Source organism: Lathamus discolor, chromosome Z, assembly GCF_037157495.1.
Source record: "Lathamus discolor isolate bLatDis1 chromosome Z, bLatDis1.hap1, whole genome shotgun sequence".
NCBI lineage: Eukaryota > Metazoa > Chordata > Aves > Psittaciformes > Psittacidae > Lathamus > Lathamus discolor.
In genome coordinates, this window is record NC_088909.1 from 91694164 (window position 1) to 91713892 (window position 19729).

Genomic DNA, 19729 nt, shown 5'->3' on the forward strand with positions numbered 1-19729 from the left:
TTCACCGCTGCTATCTTTGGTGCAGGCTTGGCTGCCATACTTACCTCTAGTGTCTCTCCTGCTGTGGTGGGTCTTCCATCATTCAGCACTCACAAACTATCTCCAGCAGACATTCTTTAACATCCAAAGCTTACAAGAATTTACTAAGCGAATGTGCAAGTTTAGTCCACCAACTTCTTAAGCCTTTAAGGTAGACTTCCTTGCTCGTACTTAACCTGCTCAAGCAGAAAAACAAGAAGATGTATCCTCGGCATGGATCACAAGCAATGGAAGAGAAAGGCCAATGAACAACTAAAACTGTCCTGGGTTAGGAACAAAGTCAAAGATGCAAAAAGTTGCATTGTTACATATTACAGAATCAGATTTCCTTCTGCTTTACATCCTCATGCACTGAACAAAAGGGAGGGGGACAGCACAAAAGAATGCTTTCATTTTACAGAAGCAAAATGTAAGAACTAAACTTTGTTTCAAGTGGTATTTCCCAGGAAAACAGAAGTGAAAAACAGAGTTCTTCAGTGAGTGACTAAAAGATGTGCTTCTTAAGGTGGCAAAAAAGAGGATTAATGTCCTACTTTCTTTGCCATAAGTATGTATAACATAAGGCAATTCAGTTCCTCACTGGAAACATCAAAGCTTCCCCACTTCCATACTGCGGTGAAGAGCAAGAAGTAAAACAGGAGGCAGATAACATTTAAGATAAGAAGCAATGCAGAGTTCTGTTATGTCTCTGACCTGGCAGAATGAACCACTTTATAGAACTACAACTGAATCCACAACCAGTAAGTTAAGTTCTGCACAACACCAAATCAAGTATCATAGAATCATGAGCCAAACATGTCAGACTTCAGAAACACAAATATGGTGTAGAAAGAGTATAGAGCAATTATATCATGTGCACAGAGTCAGGACGGACAACACAGCAGACACAAGAAAAGCTGCACACTTACAGAAAAGAAGTTACAAAGGCCATAAAGGTGTTTCACCCTACAAAGCAAAACCACTGCTCAATTCCTGCTACCTCCTTTGCTCACAGTTCATTGTAACCACTGTTTCCATTACCAGTTTCAGGCTATAAAGTAGTGAAACAGATGTACCACATATTTTTCCTACTTTCTCTGAAGAGAATTTTCTTAATTACAACTCATAAATTACCTGAGTTTATACACTTACTGTAACACAATTCTTCTACAATTATAGTATCTTCCCAAAGGGTTAATTATAGAGGTGACATTTGTTACTGAACCAAATAAAGACGGGAAAAAGTCTACATGTCACTCTGAGAAATACCAAGGCAAAAAAGTTTTCACTCAGTAATAAAAACAGCGATTCACATACCACTAAGTAATTTGGACACGCAAAAGATCCTGTTGCTAGGATGTGAACAGACCACAGCAAAGTGTCAATGTTCGTTAAATAAACAAAACAAAAAAAAATGCAGGAGAGGAGAAGAAAAAGGTGAGGCAAACTGGTAGGAAAGACCTCATTACTGATAAAGCAGCATTCTCTTAAAAAAAAAAAAATCTTATTTGGACAAGAAAATGGTGGTTTCAATACAGTGTGCCACAATTACCTGTATCAACATTTGCATGCCTGTTCCAGGACAAAAACTGACCCCTTGAATAGAAATCTCTATTTAAAATAGTAATTTATAAAACAAGCATACAACCTTTAGCCAAAAATTGATAAAGTTGTTTTTTCCTAAAAAAGTCAAAAATGGACAAAACCAAAAGCTTTAAATATTTTTGCTTTAGTTTTACTTACAATAAGAAATACTACAATTCAAAAATATCTCAAAGGGGGAATGTCTATATGTATGCATCAGCTTAAGTGTATGTGACATCACCATTAATTCTTATGAATTAATGCAAGTTTGTTCAACCCTGTGGAAAACATTTAAAGAACTAAAATGAACCAAATAAACCTACAAATGATACAATATTGTTTTTTAAATGTGTGATTATGAAGAAAAAATCTGACACCAAATAAGCAAAACAGGTGCTTATTGCATAGATATACTTCGGCTGCTATAAAAGCAAGATCTGGAGATGAAAATATTTTTACCTCATTCTGAAATGCAGTCAGTGCTGCCAGAGTACATTTAATATAAATGCAAACAAAACTTACCAGATTTAAAAACAATACCCTTGTTGCTATGCACTGAGATAATACTCCGTAAAACAGTTTGTTTCCCATGTAGTGGGCAAATCCCACCAGTGCAATTATTTTCCTGTATGTGAATAGTAAAATCAAAGGGTTTATTTTTTCCATTAAGAAATGTGTTTGGTGTGAGAATGCTGGGTTTTACAATACCCCCATAAAGCCTTCAGTTCAAAGGTTTGTTCTAGAAACTTTAGAACTGCAACATAGGGTTTTGCCATTAGTAACTACTACACTACAAATGGCTAAAGAGCAGTTATGGGTGGAAGAGTGGACGGAAGAAGTACAGTACAACAGCTCAATTAAGAAAAAGAGATTTAGTGCACTTTGCTCATTTTTAGTCAACACGCTACATTGCCTTTTTGCATACAAAGTGGACGCAAGGATTTCCATTGTAACAAAGAAATGACCTGGCAAGCAAAACTCTGCGTCAAGCTGCCCTTTTTTTCTTACAGACTTGGAAATCTGAAACAAAAGCTTTCCAAGACATTGCACAGCTCTTCAGTTTTATTATCAAACGTGAAAGTCTGCTTTGTTACATTGTCACACAGCTAGTCAGAAATGCTTCAGTGATGAAGGTCAATACTGGGTCAATCCAAGCCCTCATTCTACAGCATTTGCTTACAAAGAAATTACAGTAATGTTCAACACTCCCAATCCAACATTTCTCGCTTTGTTCAGAGAAAAGTTACAACAATTTTTCTCTAGTGTGTATATTACTATATAAACTAGAAAATCTTTTTGGACAACATATCCTCAAACTTTCACGAGATCAAAACCAGCTTCTGCAGATGTTACAGAAGTCTTCACATATCATCATCATCTGATGTATCACTGCTGCTCGTCTCAGAATCCTCATTCTCCAGAGCAGGTTTAAAAGTGCTGGTTTTCCAGAGGCTAAATTTAAAATCACGGACAAGACTATTTTTCAAAACGCCAGTTTTCCGAAGACCATTTCTTCGTAACTGAAATGAGAAAACAAGTTGCATATAGAGAAAGAAAAAGGTAAACACAACAACCTGTTCCATTTCAACATACCAAATGCTCTAGTTGATAAGTTTGTGGCTAGACTTACAGAAATATCAACTATTCATATTTAATACCACGTAAAGTTCCCTCTTCCAGCTCCTCCTGACTTACTCATTCAGGTATATACAACACTCCTAACTAAAATGAAACAAAAAATCATGCCTAGACTGCCTTTTCAGACTTTGTTACTAGTGAATTAAATGTCTCTTGATTTCCAGAGACAATTCAGATTTGGAGACCCAAGGCAATGGCATAAAAACCTTGGACGAAAATTCCCTTTCCTCAGGATAAGCTGAGGAGCTAGAAAGCCTGTGCTATTCCAGTAGCGGCAGTGCTGAAACTACTCAGAAGCAATGCTCCTTTACCCTTTCCCTGATACTCAGAGAATAGGCGTTACCGACAATAACCACTGGTCCCCTATCTTTTTAAAGCAATTACTCTTCCAAAAGCACAATACTGAAACAGCAACATCCCTAACCATCAAAATTACTGCAGATCGTCCTCAAAGACAGGAATTTAGGGTAGCCAATTACAAGTTTATAAGGGAACATTACTGTTACCTGTTCACTAATGACATGGAACTCTCTCATCTCATCCTCTGTCAGTGGAGCATATGCTTCATCATTTTCACTCTCTTCCTGCCAGCCCATCTCCTTTAATAACCTTTAAATTAAAAAGGACAAGATTAAGGAATCTGCTACACACACTTGGACATTTCAAGCTGTGCCTACGTATTTGTGTGAAGATCTGTAATAAATGGATTAATCAGTCCATAGCATTTTTTGAACAAACACTTACCTAAAGGTAGGTTAAAAAGCTTACGAAAGATAAATAAAGCATAGAAGTTGAGTAATTCTCAAGGTCTTTCACAGACCACCCTGATTTACCACTACATGTGGTAAAAACTTTACCTTTATTCCCAAGCAGAGATCTGTGTCAGGTGGAAAATTAAAAATGAGTTTGCTTTGCGTAACTGCTCTGGTGGAGCAAGTGGCTACATGATACTTAGTTACCAGATGGGTTTAAATCATGACAGGATGAAAAGAAAGAAGAGACAGATTCCTCTTATGACCAAGTTTTAAGATATCCAAAGATGCAATAATTAACGTGGTTTAGCTAGTGCCAAGTGCGACAGCAGTATCTGAGCAGGAAGAGAGTGGTTTTACATGTGAAGCTGCTGTAAAAACGGGGGTTATCTCAGAATGAAGACACCATGACATTTAACAACAAAGACAGCTAAGTTCTCTTGGTGCAAAGTTTTTGCAAGAAGGATCAGCACATTTTTCAGGCAAACCATGCACCTTTGACCTTATATGGTGAGGGAAATAAATGCTATTTCATAGAAAATAAATATGTTTCATAGTAAAAGTCTGGAACTGTAGAAGGGAGAAACAGAAAAAAAACATTACTCTGTTAAACAAACAAAAAAAAAAAAAGGAAAAAAAAAAGAAAGAAAAAAAGTACAGAAATGGAAATTATATTCTCTGTAGTATTTGGGCCAAATTGGACAATGTGACAGCCAGGAACAACTAAATCCTCAGGAAGCAGCAGAAATAATATGCAAGTCATCCAAAACTCTCTTTCAAGAGAATGCATGCATTTGTATAGACATACAGAAAAGGACTCACAATGCCACATTCAGTTCAATGATAATTACTTTTTGGCAATAGCGATTTGAGTTAGAAAATTTTATTGGAGCAAGGCAAAATGTTAAAAATGTTATGTACAATAAAGTGAACAGCCACAGAGCTGCTGTTACTGTAAACTAAACTTAAGGCAATGGCTAACTAACATTAAGCAATGCTTTCTAAAGTTAGCAGGGCCAATGTTCTTTTAAACCAATACAAGACTTCTACAACGGTTAAAAGGGTGAACTACACGAAAAAAATAAACTTCAGGTTAGCAAATTTGACACCAACAGGTTGGCTGCATTTTGGCAACTTCCCCAGCAGAAGGAAAGCCCAAGATATATTTTGTACAAGATATGCCGATACTGTTACTAGGTATGCTCAAGTATCCCATTGAGTTAACCTGGCCACTTCAAGTTAAATTTACTACAAAAAGGCTTACCACATAACATTTGTCTACATGTATGCAGAAGTCCCAGCCAAAGGGCTGGGACACTATAGAGACACAGCCTTTCTGGAATACCACAAAAGACAGACGTGCACGGAAACCCTATGAAGGCCATTCAAATAACTTGAATTGAAAAATCAGAGTTAGACTGGATTCCTATCTTCTAGTAAAAAAGTCAGCAGCAGCAGCCTCTAGTGGTCAAAGATTTCTCTGTTTCCACAGCCAATGGTAGAAAATAGGAACAAAGCAAGGTGCATTTCATTTTCCATACTCATGAGGGATAAGAGGTCATGAAAAGTTCCTCTGTAGGTACTACAAATATGAAAGTTCTCTAGTCCAATGTAGACCTATAATCTATCACTATAAACAAACAAAATAACTGCAATTCTGTAGCTGCCAGAAAGAGTAAGAATCTGACAGAGCTCATAACAAGCATTATCTCCAGACTGAGTTGTGATTTCCAAGCCGGTCATCTCCACCAGCTGCTACTGCAGTTACTTTTCTGAGACACTAGAACTATTTCAATCCTTTTTTGAAGTTACTTTCTCCTTTTCCAGTACATTTTCTTGTGTATCACTGCCAACTAGTCAGCTACAGAAATAATTAAGGAAAAACTCACTGAAGTTTTTTTTTTACATCAGATGCAGCCATTAAAACATTATTAATACAAATAGCATTTACATGCATTGCTCCTCATAGACATGCAGACCAAAATCAGAGGGATGAACTCACTATGCAGTTTATTTCCCTATAAGGAAATACATCGAATTTTTAGTAAAGCAAGTTTAAATCAGCACTCAGGTCTAGTGGAAATGAAGTACATTCCACATTAGATTACTACATGTCTAAAAATTAAACTCTGGCAGTGCTTGTTAAATATTTAATGTGTTCTCAGTTTTCAGATTCTGACTTCTTAACTAGTATGAATTTATGACATGCTCACTTACCATGAAGGAACTCTCCATCTTATAAAAAGTACATACCTATGCTCTTCATATTATAAAAAGTACATACCTACGCTCTGCCTCAAGTGAGCTTGAAAGAGCATCTGCCTGAGAGGAAGCTGCAGCTTGAATGATCTCTTGAGATCCAGCTGAAGTGCTGGCATTCTCCTGCGGGATTTCATTTTCAGAGTTGGTATCTCTCTCATGAGGAGGACTGGTGCTGTTATGCAAGTCAAAGGACTCATCATTCTGTCAAAAATAATTATATATTGCAAAATTTTAAAGAAAATTCTGTTCACAAGTAAACATCTGCAAGTGCTGCAATTCAGTGATTCCATTTAAGTTCAGTTTAAATGAAGACACTCTATACTACCTCTGTGGTAATCCTGTTCATACTTTTACAGTTTGCAATACCTGAATACAACATAAATCTTAAGTTATACCACTGAAAAAGTAACGTGGAAAGTAACTCCCATGCTCTGCCTCAATTTTTTTTTCCGCAAAGTTTCAAATGTATCTTAAAATTCAAACTTATTTAAGCTGCCTTTCATACTCACCAAAATAATAGGTTACCTGTGAACTTGCAAACAATGTTCCTAATTAAGTATCAGAAACGTGTGTCAGGAGAAGTCTGAAAGCATTTAAGTTCTGAAATCTACTTAAGTACCAGTGATGATTCTTTTTATTCTACTCATTTAGCAACCTGTAATTCTTATTTAATGTAATGAGCCAAGTAGCCTCATAAGACTTACCAACTATAAAAACAGAGAGGAGAGTACAGTGATTACCTAGTTAACACTCTTTTGACAAAATCCCTAACGTGGGCATATGACAGCACTATCCACAGCAGGTGGCAATCGCTCAGTCAGCCAGTTCTGCATTTGCAAGAAAGCATACTTCAGAGTTCAGGATCAACACTGTCGTGGTTCAAACCGAGCCACACAGCTCGTCCACTCACTCCCCCCCGCCCCCAACTTTTTTTTTCTCCCTCTTTCCTTCCACCCCCCCACCGCTCCTGTAACTCCCATGGGTTGAGATAACAACAGCCCAGTAACTAAGGTATAACACAAATCACTACTGCTACTACCAATGATAACAATAAGAGAAAATAACAAGAGAAGAGAATACAGTACCACCACCGAACAAGTTTGACGTCCCCGAAGAGAGTCCATGCCCTTCCAGGTAACTCCCAGCTACCTCCCTGGGCATGATGTGCTGTGGTATGGAATACCTCTTTGGCTAGCTTGGGTCAGGGGCCCTGTCTCTGCTTCCTCACGGCCTCCCCTCGTCCCTGGCACAGCACGAGACTCACACAAAGTCCTTAGTCAGGGTAAACATTACTTAGCAACAACTAAAAACATCGGTGTTATCAGCTCTGTTCCCAGGCTGAAAGTCAAAACACAGCTCCTAAGAAGGACAAAAACTGACTGCTACTGCTGAACCCAGGACAAACACCATCACAGAAATTTTACAATCCTCAGCAAGAACTTCTTAAGAACAAGTATCACAACAGACATATATTCAGCCGTTAAATTACACGCCTGAAGAATGTATCTCAGATTATCGAGCAAAACCTACAAAAATCTTTAAACAATTTCAATACACATAGGGCAAAATAGCTTCTTCCAAGCATGATTCAGCTACTGATAATGATCTGCCATATTTCAGAGGTGAAATCTGTTACTGCAGGTCTTAAAATTCTATCAACAAGATGATGTAAGACTGTTGTGCAGTTATCTCCTCATCCACTCAATTGCACACCATGTCTTCTACTGACAATCATGAAAATGAATGTTGGAAGTAGGACAACTATCAGATAACTGATGTAACATCTTTTCACACCTGCTAGTCTGATAACTATGCTTATGGCTTGTAAGTGACCGGCAGCACTGATACAAATATTCTCTGCTGATAGCTGAGTACCCAATAAACAGATCCAGATTGAAAGAAACCTGACAAATATTATATACTGACAGAACAGGCCTCCCGAGTTCTCAATTAGGAAGTAAAACCAGGTTATTTATACATGCAGAAATCAAAAAATTGCTCCTATAATTAGACCAAGATACAAGAATTTCTGGCTACCTAAACACTCTTAACTAGAAAGGAAATGGTTCGAGAAGTAGAACCAAGTTTTTCAATTGAATGTTTTATAGGATAACTAATAGCCAAGGTATGGAATACTGCCCCCCATGAGGGGGCCAGATGGGATCCACCACCCCAGGTGACCAGCAGCATCCTGGCCTGTATCAGAAACAGTGCAGCCAGCAGGACCAAGGAAGTGACCATCCCCTGTACTGGGCACTTGAGGATGCACCTCAAATTCTGTGTTCAGTTCTGGGCCCCTCACTACAAGAGAAACACTGAGGTGCTGGAGTGGCTCCAGAGAAGGGCAACAGAGCTGGTGAAGGGTCTGGAACACAAGGAACGTCTGAGGAACCTGGGGTTGTTTAGTCTGGAGAGGAGAAAGCTCAGGGGGTACCTGATCACTTTCTACAACTACCTGAAAGGAGGTAGTAGTGAGGTGTAGGTCAGTCTCTTCCCCCAGGTAAGAAGCGACAGGAGAGGAAATGGCCTCAAGTTGTGCTAGTGGAGGTTTAAACTAGATATTAGGAAAAACAACTTCTCTGAAATGAGAAGTCATTGGACCACACTGCCCAGGGAAGTGGTTCGGTCACCATCCTTGGAGGTATTTAAAAGATGTGCAGATGTGGCATTTAGAGATATGATTTAGTGGTGGACTTGGCAGTTCCAGGTTAATGGCTGGACTCAATCTTAAAGGTCTTTTCCAGCCTAAACAATTCTATGATTATGTTAGCATAATAAGCTTAATTTATTCTTTTTATTGTTGCTATAGATGCAGATGTACCTGAGCTATTAACATGTATGAACAGATACTGCAGAAGATAAAAAAAATGAAACAATGAACAAGCACTGGAGGAAGAACAGTACTTCAAACAACTTTAAATTCATCAAAATGTAACTCTTTTCCTTCATTTAGAGATCCTAGAACATGACTTAACAGCTGTTTAGAGCAAAATAAAAACTAGTTTATGGTCCATATGAAAACTACTGCTGTAGTACGAGATATACATACAATAGGTATGAAAATAAAACTACCTTATTTTGCGCAGCATCATTTGCATTTTCATGTTCCTCTTCCACTTTGTCTTGTTTCAATGTTTTCAAAAATTCACTCTTCTTATCAGTCTGCATTCTTGTCAATTTCGTTAAACGAGGCTGACCAACTTTGTCAACAGGGGATGAAGAATTTGACCGATTATACTAATATAGGGAGTCAGAAAAAGAAAGAATGTTAGAAAATTTAGGTTCATTTAGAAAATTCTGAATTAAACACAAAAAACTCCCTGGTCTCTGTAGCTTCAGATTTTACATATATCCACAGCCAAAAGCAGAGGGAAGATACTTGTATTTCAGGATATGTAGGTTCTTACACGTAAACCTAGAAATGCAGGTTTATAGAGCACTGCTAACAAACAGTGGACCTTCTGAAGGTACTATTAGCAGTTTTGAAGTTTAAAATCATCAGGTTTGTCATGGCTTAAGCCCAGCTGGTAACTCAGAATCATGCAGCTGCCTGCTCACCCCCCCCCCGCTTCTTCCTCCCCCAGCTCCCGGAGGGATGGGGAAGACAACCAAACGAATGTAACTCCCACAGGTTGAGATAAGAACAGTCCAGTAACTAAGGTATAACACAAAACCACTACTGCTGCCACCAGTAATAGTAACGATAAGCAAAATAGCAAGGGAAGAGAATACAAATGCTCACACCAGCTGACAGACATGAAGTCCCACGCAAGCAGGGATCTAGGCCTTTCGGCTAACTGCCCCCAGTTTATATAGTGGGCATGACGTGCTGTGCTACGGAATACCCCTTTGGCTAGTTTGGGTCAGGTGGCCTGTCTCTGCTTCCTCCTGGCTTCCCCTCCTCCCTGGTAGAGCATGAGACTCAGAAAGTCCTTGGTCGAAGTAAACATTACTGAGCAGCAACTAAAAACATTGGCATTATCAGTATTGTTCCCAAGCTGAAAGGCAAAAACATAGAACTGCACCAGCTACTAAGCAGGACAAAAATGACTGGTATTGCTGAACCGAGGGCATACTTCCTAATGCACCATTTTTACTCGAAATCAAACTTACAAAGCAAATTGTGCAGTACTTAAAGGCCAGTGACACACCATCTGAAAAAAAGTTATGAAATACAATTCTGCATAAAACATACTGATCTCCTTATCTAACCAAATTAAACATTTTACAGATTTCATAAAAACTACAGCCATTGCTTTACCTCTTTCACTGAATTCTGTGATACAGTAAATGCCTTGGGAGTTGATTTGATAGGACTGGAACTGCAAACACCATATGCAGATTCATGAGGAAACAGAGTCCCAAGTTTATTTTCTTTTGCTTGGCTTTTCCACTGTGTAGGCTAAACAAAAATTTAAACAGGAATTTAAAGAGTCAGTAACTACAACAGGATTACTTTCAGGAAACTTCAGGAAAATGATTACACAAAAGCAAATTGTAACTACAACTATAATTTAGTGCAAAAAACTGTCTTCTTGTGCAAAAGAGACTGTTTATGAGCAACTTCAGACCCACAAATACTGTTTAAATTTTTTATATAAAGACTAAAATTTAAAAACAATTAAGACTCTCATATCTGAACTATTAAGAAGGAGCCTATGTCTTCAACAGAAGAAAGAACTGTTTTTAATGTAGAATGTTAGAGAGTTAGGAACTACTCCATCATGTGCTCTCAGGAGCACAGAAAAATTCCTGAAACAATCTAGAGATGAACATGGGAAGTTGCATTTGGCAAGGGACCAGAACGACACTAACAGGTTGCAATATCATATCTATCAATAATTGGGATAAATTCTGAAGATATTTTTATGATGGCTATCTCTTTCCACTAAGTGTCTAATCTGTCAAAAATTGTATATACAAAAGACATTGCTATTCCGTAAGTTAAAAACAACCTTTTCACTCCCACTTGTACGGCTCTTGCACTTCTCAAAAAAGGTAAATGAGAAACAAAGAAAGAGCTAAGTACAGTAAAGTTTAAAAAGAAAAGTGACAAAAAGTTGTTTCCATTCACTTTTAGGGTGTGCTGAATTTACCAAGAGCCAGAAGCATAGTACTCTGGAACAGTACTCTCAGGGTGAAATAAGCACATTTGGAACTAAAGAATCATTTTTTTTTCAGTATGTTGTTCATGTATCCATGAATGTATCCATATATCCAAGACTCACCTTTGGAGCGACAGGCTTAGGGACTAATCCTTTGTAAACACTTGTGCCAGTTCCATTCTTTACTGGTTGTGAATTAAGGTTTCCTCCTACTGGAAATCCAGATATCTGCACTTCTTTTGTACTGCCCTTTTTAATGACCAGCATTCTCTGACATCTAGATTTAGGATTCAAAGGGTATTCTGGAAAAAAAAAAAAAGGGGGGGGGGGGGAATGTATATGTTTGCGTGTGTGTGCACGCTTCTGTATATGGTTTTAAATTTCTACTTCATTAGGTACTGTAGCCATATGGTCCAAAGGAAGCAGACATAAATCAAGAACATAGTCCAGTATTAGTTCCACAAATGACAGAGTGTACAAACCAGGATAGACACAGGTTCTGTTTCGTTTTCTACAACCAACATTTGTAAAATATTTCACGTGGCAAGGCTGCAATTTCACTTTTGGAAAGTAAAGATACTCTTCACAGTAGCCAGCTACACAGTTCTTGTTTGCAAATATAAATCCAAATACTACTATTTGTTGATAGTTATGTAATATTTAAAAGAGATTATGGTTTTCATATTACTCTTTAAGGTTACTACAAGAATAATTACTTATATATTAATAGGTCAATTTAGAGCCAAATGCTCCCCTCTGAGGCTCCATAAATGAGAGATAAATATGTGCACTATTGTAGACGATGGTAATGACCAGTTTCTCTATCTCCACACCTCAGATAAACGTAACAGAACATGTGAAGCTTACATTTCCATGTTAAATGGAGCACTTTCCATAAATACTTGCATGCTGCCATGACATATATGCAAGTTAAATGAAATCTAATAGAAGCACACATTTTTAACAGGCATTAGAAGGGGACGTTAACATCTCTCCTGTCATCAATACTGCTGCCTTTAAAAGAGAATAATAGCCTTAAGTTCTTCAATTACAAAACAAGATGTGCAATCACAGAGCCATAATATAGCAAGATACCAAACTCTAAGATGTAACAAAGCACTGCACTGTAGCTTACAGGTTCGACTGTATGGTCCTTAAAGGTGCCCTCCGAAGTAAACCATTCTCTTGATTTTACGTAGCTAACAGAAATGTTCCTTCCTTTGCTTGTGAAGAGTGAGATCCAAAAAGCTTGGAAAGCTTGCCCTCCTGCAGGTCAAGTTATGTCACATCATGCAGCAGCACAGCCAGAGTGCTGCAAAGGATGCAAACCTCAAATTGGTCTGTAATTATTCCCAGCTTGGTTAGGAAACAATTTAGTCACAGTTGCTCTTTCTTAAAGAGATAACTGCCTTCCCCAATTTTCACAAGAAAACTGCTAAATACACAAAACTGGGTATCAGTCCGATTTTCAGGCTTCAGCAAAAGTTCTTAGCAATTAGATATTCATATTGAGGGATTGATCTAAACATAGTATTAACTAAGAGTGCACAACACATTGGAGAAGCATGAGAAAAAGAATCAGCAAACTAAAGTATCATTTAAGATCTCAGCATTGGCAACAGTTTATTGTAGCAACTTTATTGTTTAATTAAAGTTATTTCTTCATGAAGAAAAAGCTGCTTATTTTCAGTAGGTTTATTACTTTAAAACCTGTGCAGTTTAAGCTGCCACCTTCCTAAGAATGAACAATTACCTACATAAAGCCCACAGAATTGTAAAGTGGTAGCAAACTTATTCGAGTGAAATGAGAAGGTAATCCAGAATACAGTTCTCAGGACTGGATTTGTACAGGTAATTCGTAAGCACAACCAACAGCTTAAGATACCTACTTCCAGGAAGTGACTTTAAATCTCTGCAAGCTAACATGCCTTTCCCAACCCTCCTAGGTTCCTCTCCAAACTCTTTCAACAGCTCTAATCAGTCATGAAGCATTCTTTCACAGTCTTCAGCTACAATCACATCACTACTTTAGGTAACCCACCTTCACTGCATTTCCTCTTGAAAATAAAGTGAAGAAAAAATTGACAGCTTTACAAAAAAAGATGTACACTTGTCCTGGGAAAGAATCCTAGTTGTGGCTGCATCTACATACCAACAGATTGATATCCAAATAGAACTGTTACCTCTAACATACTAGAAGATACTTACACTGTAATATCAAAGTTTCCTCAACTTCAACCTATAGCTTTGTCATTTAAAGCTGTAACTTTATAATTTTAAGAAAAAAAAAATCCTGTTTCAAAGAAAACAACTTCACATTTCCACTACATTTTTATATTTAAAAACATCAAAAATACTCACCCCACACACCTGCTGCGAAAGATTTATTCTGGTTTGGTTCCCTCTCATATTCAGGGTTCAAAGATGGCTGAAAGAAAGTTTCGTCATTATTAAGTAAGTATTGAATTCTGGGACCAATGAAATAAAGAATCACAATGATAACGGCAGTATGACCTCTGCTGTCAAAGATTTTTAAATGGAGACAGACTAGACACTTCTCCCTGTGACCCAAATAGGTCAGTGCTCACTTACTTCTCTTTCCTAAAAAAACATCTCAGGCAGCAGTCAATACTCTTAACATGAACTGCCCAGAGAAAGCAAAAAACAGTGATGTACTTCAAAGAGGAGGTTCACATTCCTCTTACATCTACAATTTTACATTGAAGCATGGCACCTCAAGTATCTCCTGGCAGAAAGATCATTTTGTTAGTACTTCAGATTTCCAGTAAGGTAACTGTGTAGCATTTAATACATACACATACCACAGTAAAGTGGAACCCTACTGTAGTTTCACTTAAACACTTAAGTGACAATAAAAAGCATATGATAAAAGCTGGATATAAAATGATGAACAAGTTAATGGACAAATGACTAGCACCCTCCTACCTATGGGTAAGGTGATCCCTTATATGATGATCTGAAACTGGTTAAATCTCAAGAAACAGCTTGTTATGGACAAAATGGCACTTGCAGAAACAATGAAACCTTGTTTATTAAAATTACAATTACAATTAACTTACAAAATCCTCAGCCTCAAACTGTTTGGGTACTCCTCTGTCCTCCTTTTTTCCAGTTTTGTTATCAGGTACATTGTTTTCATGCAGTCCTTGGCCTTTTCCACAGTGGAAAGTGCTGGTACAAGCACGGGAACTTCCACCGTAGTACCCTCCATGATGGTTTAAATTTTCTGTAAAATTTCTGCCTTGTGAACGCCAACCAGTCTTCTCTTTTCTTCCAAAATAACCTTAGATTTTAAATAATGTAATTACAAACAATTTAGAATAATATTCTACTCTTCCAAAATTATTAAAGAAGCTAAGTCAGCAGCTCTATACTCTGGGATGAGATATTCATATGAGCAGCAGGGAAAAATCTTACAAAACAGTGCCAAAGAAAACAGTAATCCAATCACAAAACAAGACAATCTCCTTGATGAGGGATAGCTGCTCATTCATACATTGGTGGCTAGAATATTAACTTGATACTTTTCTTCTTAAGAGAGAAATACACCTGGAAGCACACTACTTTTAACCAGCCCTAGGCCTCACATCCTCCCACAGAAGATCAGTCTTTCCATTACCTCTATTATACTACAGAATAATAATTTAGCATAGGTGAGCTACCACAGAATCACAGAATACCAGGCTGGAATCCATCTCAAGGATCACCTGGTCCAACCTTCCTCGGCAAAAGCACCGCCTAGGTAAGACAGCCCAGCACCCTGTCCAGTTGAATCTTAACAGTGTCCAATGATGGGGAACGCACCACCTCCCTAAGGAGATTATTCAGTGGCTGATTGCCCTCACTGCGAAAAAGTTTCCTCATGTCCACTCAGAATCTTCCCCAGAGTATCTTGTACCCATTATCCCTTGTCTTTCCCATGTGACTCCTTGTAAAAATGGAGTGTCTGTCTTTTTTGCAGACACCCTTTAAACACTGGAATATGATGGTAAGGTCTCCCCTGAGGTTTCTTTTCTCGACGCTGAACAAACCCACTTCTCTCAGCCTGTCCTCATAAGGCAGGCTTCCCAGTTCTTGGATCATCTCTGTGGCCCTTTTTTGGATCCTCTCCAACCTGTCCACATCTATTTTGTATAGCAGGGACCAAAACTGAACACAGTATTCTAGGTGTGACCTGCCAAATGCAGAGTGGAGTGGGATAATGACATCTAGCTCTGGTGGTGATCCCCTTGCTGATACAAACCAGCATCCTGCTGGCTTTCTTTGCCACAGCAGCACACTGTTCACTTACATTGCCCTTAACTGTCCATGAAGAACCTCAGGTCCCTTTCCACAGAGCTGTTCCCCAGACAGGTAGATCCCAACCTGTGCTGCACCCCTGGATTGTGTTTACAGAGCTGCAAGATCTTATATTTGTCCTTGTACAACTTCATAATCAGATTTTTGTTTCTGGCTAAAGTTGCTACAAAGCAATAATGTTAAGTACTCGAAATGTTCCATGAAAACTAAATTATACCTCCACTAGCCCGTCCAATGTTAGGATCGAACCCATCTGAAGAGTTGTGTCTTCTGCGATTTGCTTCATAACGATTCTCTGTGCACGAGAAATTTTCAGAATGTTTCTCAAAATTCAGTGTTGACTGTAAAGGAGCACAAGCAGTAGACCTGAGACATCTGATTAATAACAAAACTGAACTATCAGAACCCTAACATGCACATTACTCATGGTATACATGCAATTCATTTTTAAAACAACCTTTAATGACAGGCAATGCAGCAGCCATAAGGGATACCTATGTTCAGAGCTATGTCAACATCTCCCACACCAGAAAGTGGAAGCTGTATCTTCTGCCCCAGGACACTGACACAGTGCCAAGGACCATGCTTCTGACACAAGGTAAAAAATCCAAGTGTCTGTTTTGTTTTGGCAGCAGGACAGAGCACAACTGATACGTGTTGCAGCCGAGAAAAAATAAAAAAAAAAAAAGGTAAGAAAGGAGAGCACATCACAGCTTGGAAAGCAGAAAAGAAGTCTTGAGATCTTAATCTGGGTCATCAGAGGCTACACACATGCGTTCCATAGAAAGCAAGAAGTCTCTTCCACCCAAGAAAGGCCCAATTTATTAATCTTGTCATTATAACTTAATAAGGCACATGCAACTAGTTATGAAATACAAATAAAACCTAGAGTCAGAAGCGTGCTGATCAAATGCAAGTACACAAGTATACTTCAAATTATCAGCTTGTAAGTAGGCATGATAGAAAATTAAAGAAAAATATTTAATACATCAGTAGGAAGTACTTTGGAAACTTAAAAAACCTTATACTGAGAACAGCACTGAGATGAAAATACATTCTGATTCGAACTCATACCTGAGAGGATTAAACCAAAAAAGATCATGTCTTATGGCAGCTGTGTTCCCTGCTACTTCTATCTGGCTTTATTACTTTAATACCATAACATGTCTCTTTCCCTGTTCCATCTTAAAAATTCAAGAAAATATTTTCATTCTGCAAAAGCAATGCTTAGTCTTACTGCTGTTCACACCACACATCTCTCAGTGAGTGATAGCGGAGGGCTGTGTTACCCAGCATCTCCCTGCCATGAAGCCAGCCTTCAGTGCACATGAAGCAAAGCCCCCTTCCTTCCAAGCAGACTTACCATGCACACGTATGTCAACATGCACACAGGATCAACACAATCCAGGGACACAAGAGCTACAAATGCATAAACACACAGCTACGTGGAAATGTACTGTGTCAGCAAATTAAGCTTAATGAAGAAGCATGAACTTCACTGCACCCAAAGTATCAGCTTCACTGCCTAAAGCTCACTTCCTTTCCAGACTAAATAACATTCAGGACAAAAAGTATAGCAGTAATGTTATATGTCTGAGAATGAAAGCCCCAGCTTTATTTCAACAGTTATTATCCATTAACATCTAATTGAGCTTTATTAATATTTGAAGTACTGCACTGATCACAGTGAGGGGGAGAAGAGAATGACGAAGGAAATCACAGTAGTAAGTTTAACTACTTTGGAAAAAATATTCAGTTGAATTAAAAAAGATAGACAAGTTCTATTGACAATGCCCTAGCAGAGCTCAAGGTGCTATTCAAAATTCACTGCTCAAATGAGGGGTTGCCCTCTCAATTTGAGACCTGGGAAGCAAAGTATTTCCTTGACAAACTTCGAGAGAGACAAAAAACAGAAAACCACAAGAAAATATCAAAAGATCTAAGTAGTTCAAAAATTATGACAATGAATCTCAAGTATTTATGTAAAAAAAAGAAAAAAAAATCCTTATAATACGTTTTGGATACGCTTTCCCAAAGTTTCAGAAAGCTCCAGATCTGTTGATCACGATGGCATTTTTTAAGAGAACTTTATGTGTTTGTTTACATGGAACAATCTTCTAACACTGCCTTTGTAGTTCAGTATTTTTTTTTTTTGTATGTACTCTGAAGAACGATCAGATTTTCCCGAAGTACAACTGAAAGCATTTTGTACATAGTGTTTGTGCTGTACAAGACGTAACAAATCTGAAGTCTCTGCATTTTGCGCAAAGACAGTGCAGTTTGCACTTTCCCCACATGGTGGAGGTATTAGTCTATTAAGCCTCTTGTGGCAGAGATGACCGTACACTTCGTCAACAGGAAACCTATTGGCAGTTTCTGGAAGTTGAGAAATCATCTAATTTCAGTCAGCGAAGGAAGTAAGCAAGCAACACACATTTCTGAAATATAAAAAGTAGTCTTATTGCTGAACATATAGTAAAAGTTTGCAAAAACTGAGTTTACCAGTCTATCTGCAATCTTCAAATACATATCTTACAGCAATCCTCTCTGAAAAGTTCTGTCTGTATCCCACGATGGTTTTCACTATTCACAGCGCCTTCCCATTTACATCTGCCCAACTGCAATACTGCACTGACACAAATATAGTAGTTCCAGACCTGAACAAAAGCTACTTTGCAATGGATACCCAGCTGTAAGTGGACTTTGCTATGTGTCGGGGAGATGATATTATAAAAGCTCACCCTTAAAAGGAAATCATTAGCAATAGGTGAGATGGAGTTCAGTCAAGCTGTAATCTGTACCTGTCACATTAAGAAAGCTCATTCACAATCCCAGCTTCCTGGCATCACATTTTTCTAATGCTAGCTTTTACCTATGTAAGGAAAAGCCCTAGCAATCCAGGATCGAGGGGGAAACCAAACTCCTAAAAATGCAGTTTCTCTAAGTGCCTCTTCAGAGAAATAAAAACTGACAGAGCAGTTTCATTTCTCCTCAAGTCTGAATGTCATTGATACCACAGCCTCACCCCAGCTCCATTCTGCATGAAACATGAAACACCTTGCCTTCCTCACCCCATCTTTCCTCTTCATCTCCATCCCTATTATCCGCTTTTCAGATCTTTGTTGATATATATGGGAAATAGAAATAAACATCTGTTTTAGGAAATGGAGAGGAGAGGGGGCCACAATATTTAAGACCTGTCTTGTAGAGGAATGACAGCAAATGCTTTATTCTGTAAACTAAGAATGGCTACACAATGGGTAGGACCAAAAGACTGCAAGTGTTTAATATCCAAACATGCTGTGTATCACAGAATGCTGGTCATTGAGTAAGGCAGTAACACAGGCAAATAATCTGCATTTCAAAGGTGAAGTACGAAGACTATAATGGAGACAGCATACAACTGTCGAGATTTTGCAAGAGGTTAAAGAAAACCTGAATTTCTTGAGGCGAGGTGCCATGGAAGAGAAAAGGATGCACAACATATGCTTTCAATGGTATTTCACAGAATTCAGGAATGAGATGACAAATACAACCCATAACTTAGATACAGTTGAGAGGTACTGGAGTAGCTCTGGAACTTTTATCCTGCTGTATTTACACTTTAAGCATGCAGGTAACACTTTTCCAGCAGACTCTTGAGATACATGGTGACGATCGCTTTGTAACTGTGACACCATATTTAACTAAGCTCTGACTACTTTTCCCGTTGAAAATGTACAAAGTTGTAAAAAGCCAACCACAAGTGCTTAACATATCAGAAGTCAAGTGAACAAAAACAGATCACAGCAACCAATCTGTAATGAGATGGGCTCAATGTTCACAGAACAACAACTGAGTTGCTGACAGACTACAGGAAAGCTGCAAGAAGCTAACTAGGTCAGTGTAGAAGAAACATAAGTAGAGCAATATGAATAACGACATTCAATGACCTGACTAAAGAAAATGCACGAACATATGCATGTGTGTGTAGACACATGTACGCAAACCAATGGGACCATAACTAATACTGATAGCTAACTGAAGTAACACAGCTAACTGTGCAATTAA

At 38.3% G+C, this 19729-nt stretch overlaps 1 protein-coding gene across 3 annotated transcripts in view; it reads right to left on the minus strand.

Moving 5' to 3' along the window:
• Nucleotides 1-2455: 2455 nt before the first annotated feature.
• The window catches only part of GPBP1 (GC-rich promoter binding protein 1), a 36945-nt gene continuing 19671 nt past the window's right edge, over nucleotides 2456-19729 (minus strand). For all 3 annotated transcript variants that reach the window (XM_065663092.1, XM_065663091.1, XM_065663094.1), the window contains exons 5-13: nucleotides 15897-16020; nucleotides 14440-14663; nucleotides 13721-13787; nucleotides 11483-11661; nucleotides 10516-10656; nucleotides 9327-9491; nucleotides 6277-6455; nucleotides 3747-3849; nucleotides 2456-3122 (exon numbers count right to left, since the gene is read on the minus strand). In XM_065663092.1, the coding sequence (XP_065519164.1) occupies nucleotides 2964-3122; nucleotides 3747-3849; nucleotides 6277-6455; nucleotides 9327-9491; nucleotides 10516-10656; nucleotides 11483-11661; nucleotides 13721-13787; nucleotides 14440-14663; nucleotides 15897-16020 (1341 nt within the window). In that variant the 3' untranslated portion in view covers nucleotides 2456-2963. The remainder of the gene's footprint in view (nucleotides 3123-3746; nucleotides 3850-6276; nucleotides 6456-9326; nucleotides 9492-10515; nucleotides 10657-11482; nucleotides 11662-13720; nucleotides 13788-14439; nucleotides 14664-15896; nucleotides 16021-19729) is intronic.